The following is a 16,708-nucleotide window of genomic DNA, read 5'->3' on the forward strand; positions in this document are numbered from 1 at the left end:
ATATAAGAAAGAGGCGCACACACACTAATAATAACAACAACAACAACAACCCAACCTAATTCTATGTTTGAAAAAGAAAATAGGCCATACTTGGCATGAGGGCACAAGCCTGGGTTACAAGCCAGGTAAGACCCTGTTTCAAAACAAGAAAACAAGAAGGTCATATCTTCATTACAGATAGCATTTTCAGCTGTGAACAATGCCAAGCCTGGGTATGTATCTGCATGCTGGACCTGTTCCTGAAGCCCATGTTGACTGACAATTACTGATTCTCTTTCTCATCAGTGCTGCCTTTCTGGACACAAATGACTATTAGCTCTTAATATCCACCTTGTGACTTTCTCAAATATAATCTTTGAGAGCTGGGAACAATGGCTCACACCTGCAACCCCAGCACTATAAAAGAAGAGACAAGAAGATACCTGCAACTTTGAGACTAGTCTGGGCTACATAGTTCGTTCCAGGTGAGCCTGTGCTACAGAGTAAGACCCTATCTCAAAAGGAAACAAACAAAAACAAAACAAAAAAAAACCCAATTTTCAACAGCAGCAACAACAACAAATCACATCCATCCTCTGCTGGTAAGAAGCTGACTAAACTCAAGTGAACTGTCCCATGTCTAAGCATAAAGATGGGAGTTTGGATCTGCTACAGGCGAGAGCATGATTGACATAGAGGAGAGATGCCAGGGAGATGACTCAGAGGAAAAAGCACTTGACGTGCAAGACTAAGGATCGGAGTTCAGATCCCTAGCACCAACATTTAAAACACTGGCAGTTATGAGGGCCCACCTATAATCCCAGCTCAGGAGGTGCTTCAATGAGAGACATATCTCTGTAAATAAAGTGGAGAATGGTTGAAAACATCTGATGTCAACCTCTAGCCTCCACATGTATGCACACACCTTTGAACAAGTAACATATACATTCATATCACAATTAACAAATATATGCAAAAAGAAGAGGCTGCGCATGGTGTGCACACTTTTTTTTATTTATTTGTTTTATTTTACAATACTATTCAGTTCTACATAACAAGTGTGCACACTTTTAATCCCAGCACTTAAGACACAGAGGCAGGTGGATCTCTGTGAGTTCAAGGCCAGCCTGGTCTACATGTCAAGTTCCAGGGCAGCCAACCATAGGGAGACCTTGTCTCAGAGTGGGGGTTGGGGAAGAGGAAGAGGGGACTAGGCAAGGTGGACAAGCTGGTATGTATGATACTGCCACACACACACAAAGACAACTGACACAGCAAGTCAAGGCTGAATGTTTGTTTTTTATTATTTTTAAAAAACCTTCACTAATCACTCTCCCCCAGATAGTTCTTGGTAGCAAGAGGAATTAGAGAAGCCTTACAAACTCCACAAACAAGTCCTTCTGATCACCACTGAACACCCACTACATGCCCTTCCCAAGCCTGGATCTAGGGAGGGGAAAAGGGAAATGGCCCAGTACCAGTCAGCCACTGCTCCAGTGCTGTGAGGGGGGTGTGGAGGCAAACCCTGGTCATCAATGGATCTGTAGTCCTTTTGTGCAAATGTCTGTCAGGGGTGACGTGGGGCCATTCCTCTGGGCACAGCTGTGTAATGCCTGGATGGAGGTAGGGCCTGGGCAGTAGTGCCCTCCCAGAGGCTCCCATCAGGCTTCTTGGAGTAGGAGACATGCAGCCTGAGGGCTTCAGCGTGGCCTGACCCTGCTGCCAGGGACTCTGTCCCCAGTAACCATGAAGATGATGGCCAGCTTGTGGAGCTTTTCTCTATCCAGCTGCCTCCTCTCCCTGCTCCTCCTCCTCCAGCTGGCATCCAGCTATGCAGGTAAGCATGCTAATTCCAGCCCTACATAGACCTAAGAACAGAAAGGAGGTGTTCTGGGCTTACCGCCTTTAATCATTCTCAAATGTCTATATGAGTTTCTTATCTGCACTTAAGTCTACTGGCATGGTTTCCCTCCTTAGAAACCTTCCTAACTTCTTGTGGAATCCAATTCAAACTTTCTCCCATTCATACAGTGCTGGGAATCAAACTGGGGGCCTTGTACAAGCTCAGTTCATACTTTACTACTGAGCTTTATCCCCCAGCCAAACCTCATTTTGGTTTTTCACCTTTCAAAGGAGAAAAAACTAAATTCTTGGAGTCGCCGTCAGAGTTTCAAATGCGAGAAAGTCTTTTGTACATCACTGCAGTGCCTGTTTGTAGTAAATCTCAATGAATGTTTGTTGAGGGTCAGGGGGGTGGCGCACTGGGTAAAGGTCCTTGCCTCTAGGCCTGATAACCTGAATGATAAAATAATTTTTTTAAATATTTCAGTTATAGCATCTCATTATGTTTGAGACAGAATCAGGCAGTAATAAGTTTGTATACAGGTTCCTGTTCCCCAACTAGGGGGAGAAATAAAAACACAGAAGACAGAGTCCTACCTCAGGGACCCATATGATTGATGGAGGCCTAGCCCATGCACCTCCTAAGGACACCCTGCTCTAAGGAAGAACCCCACTTTCTTGCCAGTAGCTGAATCTCACTGGGAAGATGTTCAAAGAAGGATCCAGAGCTGGGGCGAGGCTGTAGAATGACGCAGTTATTTCCAGAGTGCGTGACTTCACAGGGAACAAGAATGTGAGGACAGAAAACTGGGAAGCACTTAGGAGGAGCAGGTCACATTCCAAGGTGGAGGCGAGAATCAGAGCTGAAGAGTCAGATGAACACAGCTGGCAGAGAAGTGGAAGCCATTGTCCAGACGATTTCATGTTGGAACATTCTATGCTAGACATTCAGAACATATCTTTAACTAGAGACTGCTTACTTTGTATATGTTCAAAGTTTAAAAACGAGGCTTGCTGAGGCTCTTGAATTCCATTTAAAACTCCTCAACCCGGTGTGATGCTGAGCCCCTGCAATCCCAGCATTTGTGAAATGGAAGCAGAAGGACCAGAAGAAATTCAAGTCACCCCCAGCTACATGAAAGACTAAGGCCTGCTTGAGCTTCAAGTGCCATGTCTCAAAAATGGGGAGATGAAGAGATGCCTCAGAAGCTAAGCATGCTTGCTGCTCTTGCAGAAGATCCAAGGTTGGGTTCTCAGCACCAATATCTATGGGGAAGCTCATAACTACCTGTAACCTCTTCTCGATTCCAAGGGCAGTCACACATTCATCCACACTGGCACAGACACAAAATCCTTAAAAGAAAAAAATTGATTGTCCTAAACCAAGCATGGTGGCACATGCTCATAATTCCAGCACTTGAAAAGTTGAGACAGGAGGATTGTTGTGAGTTCAAGGCCAGCTCGAGCAAGACCATGTCTCAAAATTAGTAAGTAGGGGCTGGAAAAGATGGTTCTGTAGTAAAGAGTATGTACTTCCCTTACAAAAGACTGGATTTTGGTTACCAATACCCACATCCATGGGGTTGCTCACAACACCCCGAAACTACAGATCCAGGGGGACCAAATGCCTCTGGCCTCTGAGGGCACCTGCACTCTTATGAGTGCTGATGTAGACAAATACACACACACACACACACACACACACACACACACACACACACACACAATATATATATATATATATATATATACAACTTTGATCCCAGCACTTGGGAGGCAGAGGCAGGCAGATCTCTGAGTTCCAGGTCAGCCAAGGCTATATAGTGAGACCCTGACTCAAAAATAAATAAAATAAAAATTAAAAATTGATTTTCCTCTCTCTTACTCTTTTTTTGAAGTAGGTTTCCTATGATGAACTTGTCACATCTGACTCTTGGTTTGTTTTCTTTGGTGTCTTGGACAGGACAGTTCAGAGTGGTAGGACCAGGGCATCCCATCCGGGCTTTAGTTGGGGATGAAGCAGAACTGCCATGCCGAATATCTCCTGGGAAGAATGCCTCGGGCATGGAGGTGGGGTGGTACCGTCCTCCCTTCTCTAGAGTGGTTCATCTCTACCGAAATGGCAAAGACCAAGATGCAGAGCAGGCACCTGAATATCGGGGACGCACAGAGCTTCTGAAAGACAGTATCGGTGAGGGAAAGGTTACCCTCAGGATTCAGAACGTGAGGTTCTCAGATGAAGGAGGCTTCACCTGCTTCTTCAGAGATCACTCTTACCAAGAGGAGGCAGCAATGGAGTTGAAAGTGGAAGGTGAGTTTGCCAAGGTGGATGAATAATTTCTATTCTCCCCTACAATCCCTCCCTTAGGCTTCTTAACTTAATGATCTAAATATCCTTCTCATGATTCCCATATTCATTACACAGTATGACCTGTGGAGGAGTTGACCTCACCATCAGCCTTCAGCCATTCAGCTAAGGTCTTTCAACCCAAACATGTCACTTCTGAGATCAGTTACAGTAAACAGGGACTTCTATGCTGTGGCTGTTGGTTATTTTGTTATTTGAAATGGGAAAGAAACTGGAATCAAAGTCAGTGTTCATGGATAAGAAAACAACATTAAATAAGAGATGGTATCTAAGATAGACAAATGATTTTGCACTTCAGTTTTGGTTTGGTTTGGTTTTTTGTTTGTTTGCTTGCTTGCTTGTTTGTCTTCCTTTAATGATGGCTTTTCAATATGTAACCCTGGCTGGCCTGGAATTCACAGTAGTTCTTCCGTCTCTGCCTTCTAAGCACTAAGAGCTGAGATTAAAGGCATGTGCTACCACAGCTAGCTTTTATATATATAACTTGGGCAGTCCTCCATCCACAGCCTCTGGTGTGCTGGGACTAAAAGCATGAGTCACCATGCTCAGCTTAAAATGATTGTTTTAGAGTCATACCAGATAGCTTGGGTGCTTCCCATGAGAACTTGTTGAGTGACATAAGCAAGCCATAGAATCTAGGGGAAAAAAACATGTCCCTGTGTTTGAGTGTATTTACATACATGTACACACACATATATACATATATACATAGTATATATGTATATGTATATATATGCATATATGTGTGTATTATATGACAGGTATATAATTCGTGTGTGTGTGTGTGTGTGTGTGTGTGTGTGTGTGTGTGTGTGTGTGTTTGTGTGTTAAATATATGGCAGGGATAATTCAGTTAGTAGAGTGTTTGCCTAGAATGCAAGTAGACACTGGTTCAATTCCCAGCACTGCATAAACGGATCTTAGAACCTGAAGCCTTTAATCCCAGCACTTAGAAGTTAAAGTCAGGACAAAGAAAAGCCATACACCAGCCTATGTTATAAGAGACTGTCTCAAACAAAACAAAACAAAAAAGGCTGGAGAGATGACTCAGTGGTTAAGAGCTTTTTCTGCTCTTGCAGAGGACCAGAGTTTGGTTCCCAGTACCCATATAACTCTAGCTCTGGGAGATCGGATACCTTCCTCTGGCCCCCAAAGGCACCCACACATACCCCCACACAAATATACACATAAATAAAAATAAAATAAAAATTAAGCACACACATAGGTCGGGGAGACCTATAGTTTTAGCATCACTGCTTCATTTTCATGACTTCATTTTCAGTATGCTTTGTGTGATAGCTGATTTTGGAGTTATTATTATTTGTCCTGCCTCAGAATAGTTAAAAGTGTGATAGGAAAAATAGACAAGAGGGAGCTTTGAAAGTTAATTGCTATGTAGTTGAAGAACAAAAGTGTTCTGAGCTGAGCCTCTGATCCTGCCCCTTCCTCCTCACCACCTGCAGCATGAGCATCACACAATCCATCGTTTTTGTATCTGAGGTGGGGGTGACTGTTGCCAGGCTGAGACCAGAAGATGCATTGTATGCCCAGTAACAAAGCGCTATTTCTAGAGACAGCTTGCAGGGACATGAAAATAGCTGTGCGCCACAGAATGTTCTCAGACAGCTGTTTTTGCTGGGGAATTTTTACTCACAAAGAAGCGGAGGGTCAGAACTTCAGAATACAGATTTTCCCTCTTTCTGCTCAGCAAATTCCCAGTTCAACTGCCAACTCCAGCACACTCACTGAGGCCCTGCACGTTACAAGAAAGAAAAATGGAGGAGGGGGCAGAACACACTAAACAAGGGAGAATGCTTTTCTTTGAGGGATCTCCACATTCCAAATCCCTCCAGTCATCTCCGGTTTTGCTTGTCTGAGAGAGAGGGGAAGGGGTGGAGTTTCATTCACGACACTGAATAAGATTTGGAGAGTAGCAGCACAGGCCTGTAATCCCAGCATTTGGGGGCTAGAGGCTGGAGGGCAAGGGGACCTCAAGAGCAGACTTGCCCTGGTTTAAAAACAAAACAAAACCAATGGCCACATTATCCCTCACTAGAAACAAGCCCACTTTACCATCAAAATAAGGCCAAACTTGTTTCTCCAGTCTATGGTTTGTTTTTTTGTTTGTTTGTTTTGGGTTTTGTTTTTTGTTTTGAGACAGGTCATACAGGCTGGCCTGTGACTTGCAGCAATCCTCCTGCTTCAGGCTCCTGAATGCTGGGTTTACAGGCTCATGGCACCATGCCTGGATGTGTCAGCATTTTGTGTAGTCAGACCTTTTCATCAGGACTGCCAGCTCCCCTATAATGACATAGTGACATATCACTAATTACAAAAGCTCGGTTGATAGCTTAGCTTGTTACTAACTAGCTCTTATAACTTAAATTAACCCATTTTTATCAATCTACTCTCTGTCTCGTGGCTTTATCACCTTTACTCTGTACTGCCCATGCTGCTTCCTCTTTGTCTGCTTGACAGCTCCACCCTTGTTCTTCCCAGTGTCCTCTGTGCCTGGAAATCCTGCCTACCTTTTTATTAAACCAATCAGAGACACACACCTTTACAGTGTATAAAAAGATTATTCCACATTTCCCCTTTTTTGTCTAAGTAAAAAGGAAAGGTTTTGACTCTGACATAGTAAAACTGTATACAATAAGAACAATTATTAGGTATTGTTTAAATAGAAAGGAAAGGTATTAATTTTAACAAAAGAAACAATAAGAACAATTATCAAGTAAGAATTATATTACAATGTCCAGTCCATTTGTATTTGGTAAATTTAGAGAAAATACTCCATTATCTATCCTTTCTTGATGAGTCCAAAGTTTTGTACCTAATTTACTTTCTATCATAACTAAGGAAAACTATAACTATCTAATCTTCAATTCCATCAAAGACCCCAGAAGGATATAATATTATTTGAGTAAACAGGAAGTGCATTGCAAGCCACTTCCAAAACTAAGAAGTGACAGAGACATCTGGCTGCCTGGACAGTCACCCCAAGGTTCCTCTGAAATGTTGGGACATCCATGTTCAGCCTACAGGCCTAGAATATCTGACAGACTTTTCTGTGAAGCAGAAATTTTGAAGGACTGTCTCACCTTGTCTTGAAGTTCAGCAGTCTTTTTTCTTTGTGTCCTGCTTGTCCAATTTGGAAAGCATACTGTAAGCAATCAAGACAAGGGAAGTTTCTCGCCCAAATGGCTAGTTTTGCCACATTAAAAGTAAACTCTATATGGAGTTTTTTTGGTGCTCATCTGAAGTAAATTGGTGCTGCTAGGAGCAGACGTGTCTCATTGTCAAGAAAAGTCCTATGTTAACAAAACATTTTAAATGCTATATTCTACAGGTCTTGGAAGTGTTTGAAGACCATCTGTCTATCTAAAATATATCTCTGTTTGACTGTGAAAACATACTTGATATGACTACAAGTTTGATTATTATAGGTGACTAACTATTAACCTGCATTTCTTTATTATCCTAAATAGTTTGTAATAACTTTCAAGGACTAGAAATTGACATTACATTGTTAAATGAGCTGCATAGGTACAATACCTTAAACAAGAGTAGAAATGTATGTACAGTATGCTCTAACAAAAATAACCTTAAAATTTGTATCAATATACAAAAATATCTTTTTTCTTTTTTCTTTTTTTTATTATTTTATTTTACAATATAATTTAATTCTATATATCAGCCACGGATTCCCTTGTTCTCCCCCCTCCTACCACCTTCCCCTTCCCCCCAGCCCACTCCCCATTCCCATTTCCTCCAGGGCAAAGACTCCCCTGAGGATTGAGATCAACCTGGTAGACTCAGTCCAGGCAGGTCCAGTCCCCTCCTCCCAGGTTGAGCCAAGTGTCCCTGCATAAGTCCCAGGTTTTAAACAGCCAACTCATGCACTGAGCACAGGACCTGGTCCTACTGCCTAGATGCCTCCCAAACAGATCAAGACAATCAACTGTGTCACCTATTCAGAGGGCCTGATCCAGTTGGAGGCCCCCCAGTCATTGGTTCATTGTTGAGACCAAGGTTGGATAAAGCACAGAGACAAATAGCCAAACTAATGGAAACACATGAACTACAAAAATATCTTAAATAAGAATAGAAGCATATATACAGTATAACAAAAATAACATTAGATTTGTATCAATATATAAAAATTCATACCAATGTAAAATATTTAAGACTAGTAGTTGCTTTTTTAGTTTAAAAGTAGATTCAATAATCTACCATTTTATCCTATCATTTCTATGTCTCCCTTTTTCTTTTGAGAACGAGATCCCTGAATCTAATTTCTTTTGTTTAGAATCTTCCCTGGCCATGACCAATAACAAGTTGTGACCAACCCCCCTAATCAATACAAACATCCATAACCCAACAAATGATCAAAAACCATCCACCCCAACTCTTGGGAATGTGAGTGTTATGTTCTCTAAACTGCTTCTTGTTGTCTGGGGTTGCTGGAATCTTTGGGGGACCCTGAGAAAATTAGGATAATAGTCAAGTCCTAGCTAGAATAGTCTGTGAGGCTGGACTATCTCAGCCAGCAGCCTTGAAGCTATTCTGTATGTAGAACTCTGAGGAAACTACAACAGAGATATTCTGAGAGGCTGGATCACCTGGGCTACCTATTTTCATTGGTGTCTGGTCCCCTTGCTCTGAAAACACATAAACTTTCAAAGGTAACATACATATCTGCATTAACACAAGTATGGACTATATGTTGTACACAAGCCAGTTAAAGATGATTTTTTTTGTTTTATGTTTGAGCAGGTAAAAGGCATATGTCAACTTTATAAGTCCATTTGGACTGTGTAATCAAACTGTAATATAAATCTTTATCCATGCTATATGAAAGGATGGCATGTAATAATATCATGAGGATTCTGTATCCAACAGGATTTATCATGTCTCATCTCATCTCAGAGCTGTTCCCATGTCAAGGGATCAGCTTACATGGCACCTTTACTGTAGTCTTTTTTGGCTTCCTCCCCCATGTCCGGAGCCAAGATACTCAGGAGGTCTCCCTTGGTCAAATCTGATCTTTATTTATCTGTAAGGAATCCACAGCTTTCATTTCCTGTGGAAACAAAAGCATAACCTCTCCCCCAGTGTAAGAAAAGCAACTGCTGAACTTTGCCAAGACAGGGTAGGACAGTCCTTCAAAAATTCCTGCTTCATAAAAAAGTCTGGTTGATATTCTAGGCCTGTAGGCCGAAGATGGATGCCCTAGTGTTTCTGTCATTTTTCGTTTTGGATGTTGCTTGCTCTACACTTCCTGTTTACTAAGGTAATATTATATCCTTCTGGGGTTCTTTGATGGAGTTAAAGACTAGATAGTCAGTTATAGTTTTCCTTGGTTATGACAGAAGGTAGATTAAATCAGAGCTTTGGACTCATCAAGATAGAATAAATAATAGAGTATTTTCTCAAAATATGCCAAATACATATGGACTGGATATTGTAAATGTAATTCCTACCTGATAATTGCTCTTATTGCTTATAGTTTTATGATGTTAGAGTTAAAAACCTTTCCTTTATATTTAGACGAAAAGGGGGAGTGTTGTGGAATAATCTTTTGATACACTGTGAAGATTTGTCACTTGGATTGGTTTAATAAAAAGCTGAATGGCCAATAGCTAGGCAAGATTTTGGGGGCAGAGAGTACACTAAGAAGAAGGGCAGAGATGTGGAGCATCTTGAGCCAGAGACAGAGGAAGCATGAAAACAGCATGGGCAGTACAGAGTAAAGGCAATAAAGCCATAAGGCCAAAAGTAAATTAATACAAATGGTTTAATTTAAGTTATAAGAGCTAGTTAGAAACAAGCCCAAGCTATTGGCCAAGCTTTCAAAATTAATAATGTCTCCATTTCATGATTTGGGAGCTGGCAGGAGGGACAGAAAAAATCTGCCTACAATTTTTATGTTGTAAATCTTAAGGTTTATTCCTTTATTCAACCCAACTCACTGCAGCACAGGCTCTGTACAGGGTGATGGGGAAGCAAGCTGGGTGATGTCCCTTCTGCCTTTCAGATCCCTTCTACTGGATCAACCCTGGGGTTTTGGTCCTCATCGCACTTCTGCCTGCACTCCTGCTGCAGATCTCTGTAGGCCTGGTCTTCCTCTTTCTGCAGCACAGACTGAGAGGTATGAGCAGTGATTGGGTTTGTCAGGATCCTTTCCTGTCCTTAAGGGATAGTTCATTTTTAAGGTTTCTGAGTTCAGGACTACATAACAAGTTTCACTGAACACTTTCAGATAGGACCCTGAAAAGTAAGACTGACATGTAACAGCTTCATTGCAGAGGAAGAAATTGAATCCAGGGGTGGTTCAGTGACTTGCTCAAATGGCATGTTACAGGCAGTAGAGCTCAGCCCTCCATTGTCCTTAACAACCTCATGAAACTGGGAGAGTAGTCTCTTCAAAGGGCTGGGGAGATGGCTCAGTGGTTAAGAACAATTGCTCTTCTTCTAGAGGACTCAGTATCCACACCATAAAGCTCACAACCATCTGTAACTCTAACTCCATGGGACCTAACATATCTGGCCTCCTTGGGCATCTGCACTCACGTGCATATACCTACATGGAGATATACACACCTATACAAAATTAAAAATAAAATAAAATGGAAATTTAAACTTTCAAATTTATTTTTATTTGTGTGTGCTTGCTTGTCCGTATGTGCACACATATGTATAGGTGCTCTAAGAGGCCAGAAGGTGTCAGAGTTCCTGGAACTGGAATTATAGTTGGTTGTAAGATGCTCTACTTGGGTACTAGGAACTGAATCCCGGGTTGCAAGAGCTGCAAGCATTCTTCACCCTTGAGCCATGTCTCCAGCCCCATTACTTCACATAAGGATTCTGAAATGGAAGTCTTCACCATATAGAATGTTCTCCTTGTGTTTTCCATTCAACTGTGGACACAAGTTCAGCTGTTGATGAAGTTCTTTTGTGCCCAGAACCTCCAGTCAGAATCTTCTTAGACTGTGTACTTCCCAGTACCATAGCACAGGTCATGTGTTTCCACCTCCTCTGTTAATAAGAGGATAAGGCAGCAAGGAGTGTTTGGGCCATGGAGAGGGGACAGGTACCAGATCAACAATGGCCCTGCCTTGTGCACAATAGACAAGTGCTCCATGCTGTTCTACATCCCCAACACCACAGTGATGTCTCTTCTTTCACCTTAAACTCATCCCAAATGTTTGGTTACTTGCTCCTTGGCAAGGAAAAGGCCCTCTGCCGTTGTGGCTGAATAGAACAAGACCAGGCAGCCTAGGATCTGACTCTATTGTAGATACCAAACTTTGAGGAAAATTCTTAGGTTCTCCAAGTCACCAAGCAGGGATAGCATTTTCCCTCTTAAACTGTGGGAAGTTTACAGGAGGATAATGTCATGGAAAGTGCCTGATGTAGATGCAATCATAAAGTAGTACCTCACTAAATGTCTAGCTCTTCCTTCAAGTGGGGTATGGCTTTCTAACTACAAAATAGTGATCTATTTGGCCATGTGAACTGAGCAAGGTGTGATAGAAGAAGTAATAAAGCCTTATGATATAGGACTAGAAAGACAGCTTAAGGGCTAAGAGCTTGTACGGCTCTTACAGAGGACTCGAGTTCCATCCCTAGCACATACGTCAGGCAGCTCACAACTACCCATAACTTCAGGAGATCTGACAACCTTTTCTGGATTTCAGGGCATGCACACATGCGCGTGCACACACAGAGGGGAGGGGGAGAATTAAAAATAAAACCAAACATGATTGAGTGGTTTGAGTATTGTTGGCTCCTGAGAGACAGTCCTGAAGACTTTTGCATTCTTAAAAGTTTTTGGAGGTTCTAGCTATGAAGTGCAGCTATTTCTATACCTTTGACCAAAGGCCAGTAGGCCCTGCTCTTCTAGAAGACAATTAATTCTCTCTAGTCAAACAAGCAGTTTTGGGAGGGACACATGGGGAGTTGTAAGAAAAGAAGGGAGCACAATCAACCGTGGCAATCACTGGGATGATCGACACCACAGCCGGATTGCCCTCACATCCAGGCTCAGGTTTTCTTTATTTCCTTATTTAATTCAGACAACACCCACAGAAAGAGCCTGAATTCTTGCTTTTATCTAGAGCTCTTCCCACTCTCCTAAGATACAAGCTATCATGAAGTTGCCCACACAAAGGTCCAAGGTGCTGGGTGCAGAAGGGTCCTCATACAGTAGCAGACTGGGGAACTAAAAAGTTGCCTTTTTCTATTTTAGGAAAACTTCGAGCAGAAGTCGGTGAGTTCCAGGCACCCTCCCTTCCCTAATTCCTCCTGTCTAGTCTTTTAGCTTAACCAAAATGCCCCTTTCTTCAGACCATTTCTGGCTCTCCTCACAGTGCTTTGTGATCCCTTCAGTTGGGAATGTCGGTATTTAAAACTATAAGCAACTAAAAATTAGAAATCTTATTGTTTCACCTGAGTTCAGCCAGTGTAGATATAAAATCCTATAGCTTGCTTTATTTTGTGTAGGACTAGAACCAGCTTTAAGAGATTTAAATAGGTCCAGGGAGAGGATCCCCTCTCAGTGCCCAACTGAATCCATTTTCATCTGTTCCTCTTTCAGAGAATCTACATCGGACTTTTGGTAAGTTCAGACATATCCCAACCCTCCCAAGTCACTGTGGGATTTCACTTGTGGCCTGGGGAACTAGGACCAGTGGCTCTTAGGTAGGTCCCTCCACCTTTATTCTTTGCATTTAAAGTCTGTAGGAATATAGCAAAAGCTTATGTATCACATTCTAGTGTCAGGCACTACACTAAATTGCACAAATATAAATTTCTTATATGTTTTCATCTTGTGAATTATAAAAGGTAGGTAAACAGATCCTTTGCACATAAACTTGGTTGCCTAGTTGGAAAAAATATATATATACTTTAACAAGATGCAACTACTGGAACTAAAGACATGGCTCAGCAGTTAAAAGCACTTGCTGCTCCTTTAGAGGACCTAAGTTCTGTTTCCTGACCCACAGCAGACATCTGTATGCACAGGGCATACATTCATAAATAAAAAAAAAAAAAAAAGATTTTTTTGAAACATGGCGTTACTATGTAACCCTGGCTAACCTGAAATTTACTATGTAGATCAGGTTGGTCTTGAACTCACAGAGATTTACCTGCCTCTGCCTCCCCAGTGTTGGGACATATGCTGCCATACCCAGAAAATTATATTTTTAAAAAGTCATCTACTACACTTATATGGCATAGTTAGTTTTCATGAGTACAACCCAAGCACACAGTTTATCAGAGAAGGCTTCTCTAAGGAAAAAGTAAAGCCACACTTGTACCTTTTCTGAGTAAGGGCTCATGTGGCTCAGGCTGGCCTCAAACTCTCTATGTCATGAAGGATGGCCTTAGGCTTCTGATCCCTCTGCCTTCACCTCCCAAGTGCAGGTAAATGCATATGCACCAACTAGAATATTAATCCCTCAAGAATCGTCTTTGCATTTTCTTTACTTCAGATTGCATAGTTCCTAAGGACAACACCAACAAGAGAAGAGTACCCAAATGTTTGTTGAATAAATTCCATACAAATTAGAAAACAGCACTAAGCAGAGCACAGAAAATTTCTGCTCTGAGCAATCTTACTAAACAACCTTTCTTTCTGAGGCCAAGGGTAACCCTGTTCAATTCTTCTGGCATCTGTCACAGAGGGCCCCACCCTAGCATCTGACAGTGGGCTAGTGCGTGGGTATCACACACGTAGTCTTTGACACACATGTAGCCTTTGAACATCCAAAGAAAAATACAGTTATTTTTTAATGTGCGTGTGCGTGTGTGTAGGGGTGAGTGGGTGAGTGTGGGCAGGTGCTAACATAGGTCAGAGGACAATCTGGAAGACATGGTTCTTTCCTTCCATCATGTGGGTTCTGGGGATCAAACTCAGGTCTTCAGGCTTAGCAGCAAGTGCCTCTACCAACTAAGCCATCCTGCTGACCCCATTCACTTATTTTGAGACAGACTGCCATGTCTTTCAGGCTGGCCTCAAATTTGTTACATAGCCAAAGATTATCTTGAATTTTGACCCCCCTGCCTCTACCTCCTGTGTTCTAGGATTAGAGGTGTGAGCCACCAAGCCTAGCGCATGCTGTGCTGGGGATGGAACTCAGAGTTCCGTGCATGAAAGGCAAGTTACAAGAATGTAGCTCTACAAACTGAGCTACATTCCCAGCCCCCAGGATTTTGCTTATAAGATTTGAATGTCTAAATTCTCAACCATTTTTGTATCTTGAAATCATACAGCCAGTGCTAATACTGTGCGTTTTTGAGAACTGATCCCAGGGCCCTCAACATGTGAATGAGCACTCATTCTGCTGAACCACGTCCCTACCTAGCCTGCTGCTTGCCTTTTTACTATAAGAAAACCTTAGGGATAGCCAGGTTGGTGACCTGTAATCCCAGCACCTGGTAGGCTGGGGCAGGATTTCTCAAGTTCAAGGCCATGCATGGCAAGACACCCTATCTCCGAAAAAGCAAACAAAAATGCTAGGGATGGGGGTGAGGAAGGGTGAGTGAGTAGCTGAATATAAACAATGTCAGTGTCGTGCAACCCACGATTTTGTATGCTAAATAAAATCAGCTAAAAAGGAAAAGCTAAATTCAATTAGAAGTTAATGAAAATAAAAACAGTGTACCTCATCCAAATTCATGGACTCTGTACTTTGTCCCGAGTCCTTTGGTGTTTGAAGGCTTCAGGTTTAAGAGTGGGTACGATATAGAGGGAAACACTCTGTTCTGTTCTACCATTCAGATCCTCACTTCCTGAGGGTGCCCTGCTGGAAGATAACACTGTTTGTTATTGTGCCTGTTCTTGGACCCCTGGTTGCCTTGATCATCTGCTACAACTGGCTGCACAGAAGACTAGCAGGTATAGTGTCTGGGCAGCAAACAGAACCACTACGCAGCCGGGAACTCAGGCAGACCAGAATGGGAAAGAGTGGAACCAAGGTTCTACATTCCAGGGCTGGGGTTGCCTTTCTCCTGTGTCCCCATGCTCACCATCAGAATTCTCAGAAAAACTGAGAACCACTTAATGAGGTGCATGGGTCCCTGTGGAAGGGGAGGGTTGCCTAGGGAGGATATGAGGTGTCATTGGGGGGAATCTCCTGCTGATCACCCACCTACTCATTTTTGTTTGCAGGACAGTTTCTTGAAGAGCTAAGTAAGTTCTCCCCAACACCCCTTTCCATTCTTGAGATCAGTCTCAGGATGTGCCTCTGGAACTCACTATGTAGACCAGCCTGGTCTGAACTTAGGACAATCCTCTTGCCTCCATCACCGAGTGCTAGGGTCACAGGCATGTGCCACCATTCCCAACCTTTCTCCTTTCTTCTAAACTGAACAAGAAAACCAGCATAGGGAAGGTGATTAATTACTGAGGGACCATAATCCCAGGAAGGACAGGACAGGAAGGACCTCTCCTGTGAGGGAATGGGAAAGGGAATAACAAGTTTTCAGTGAGAGAGGCTGCTTAGCCACTCTTACCTGCTGACTTAACATTTTCAGTGCCCCTTGGCCAGAATCCCACTTCTGCAATCTACTTTGACATTCTCCATAATAGTTTTCCTGAACCTCATCTTCAAGACCAACCTAGGGGGTGGAAGAGGCAGAGATAACATGACCCCTGGGGACTGTCTCCTAAGTTCAATGACTTCATGAAAGAAACCACTGACAGGTTTTTGATCTTGTCTTTCTTCTAGGAAACCCCTTTTGAGTCATCAACTCCTGGAGCAAAGGAGAGCCTGGTAGGCCAAGAGACAGATCGCTGGGGATGTCTCTCATTGGCCTCTCTGCCATAGGCACTTTCCAATCTACATCTACAGAAACACTCTGGATTCCAAATAGAATTTGATTTCTCTTCAACTGTTTTCCTTCCCTCAGCTCCTTCCTTCCTCTAATTTTTGCCTCCCATATCTTTTTACTCCTGCCTCAGTCTCCCTCCAGAAAGTACCCATGGCTGAGGCCAGGCCGTCTATCAGAAGACACCTGTGTACCAGAGTAATGCAGGAGTGATTCTGTCAAACAGGATATCCAGCACCTCATTATAAACTACAGAACATCAACTGTGCAAATGGTGGATGTTTCTTCCAAGACCACAGCAGAGCCCACAATACTGGGGAAGCTAAGTGAGCCAGTGTATGACCATGGAGCCTGAACCCAAACCCGGAGACGGGCAGCCTGTGGATGGGAGGAGCTTGAGGAACAAGGGCTGAGAACTGGGTGTCCTGTCTTTTCCCTCCTACTTCCCTGTGTCCTTTGTACTCCCGCCTCTCATTTTCTCCTGTCCTCATTCCTCTCAGAATACCCACTGTTTTATCAACAACTACTACTTGATGGTCTACCAGACACGAACAAGCTAGGTGCTAATTAATAATACAAGTTTCTCTGTGCACACTTCCATTCCTTTTCCTCGTTGAGTCTTTCATCATCCACTCACCTCTCCTGTTCAAACCTCCTGAGCCCAGAGGCCAGTCTTCAGAAAAA

The 16,708-nt window shown here is 42.8% G+C and overlaps 1 protein-coding gene across 1 annotated transcript; it reads left to right on the forward strand.

The window, feature by feature from the left end:
* Positions 1-1,569: 1,569 nt before the first annotated feature.
* On the forward strand, positions 1,570-16,637 carry Mog (myelin oligodendrocyte glycoprotein). Its single transcript, XM_006996054.4, has 8 exons — positions 1,570-1,816; positions 3,785-4,132; positions 10,227-10,340; positions 12,441-12,461; positions 12,789-12,809; positions 14,976-15,092; positions 15,366-15,386; positions 15,925-16,637. Exons 1-8 carry the CDS (start codon positions 1,726-1,728, stop codon positions 15,936-15,938), a joined length of 747 nt encoding a protein of 248 aa, XP_006996116.1. The 5' UTR covers positions 1,570-1,725; the 3' UTR covers positions 15,939-16,637.
* Positions 16,638-16,708: the final 71 nt, after the last annotated feature.

This window comes from Peromyscus maniculatus, chromosome 21, assembly GCF_049852395.1.
Source record: "Peromyscus maniculatus bairdii isolate BWxNUB_F1_BW_parent chromosome 21, HU_Pman_BW_mat_3.1, whole genome shotgun sequence".
NCBI classification, from domain to species: Eukaryota; Metazoa; Chordata; class Mammalia; order Rodentia; family Cricetidae; genus Peromyscus; species Peromyscus maniculatus.

Excerpts from the sequence above, each read along its gene's own strand:
- Mog (XM_006996054.4), top strand. The coding sequence starts at position 1,726 with ATGAAGATGATGGCCAGCTTGTGGAGCTTTTCTCTATCCAGCTGCCTC. Across the intron at positions 4,133-10,226 it reads AATGGAGTTGAAAGTGGAAG|ATCCCTTCTACTGGATCAAC; the intron begins GTGAGTTTGCCA and ends TCTGCCTTTCAG. Across the intron at positions 10,341-12,440 it reads TCTGCAGCACAGACTGAGAG|GAAAACTTCGAGCAGAAGTC; the intron begins GTATGAGCAGTG and ends TTTCTATTTTAG.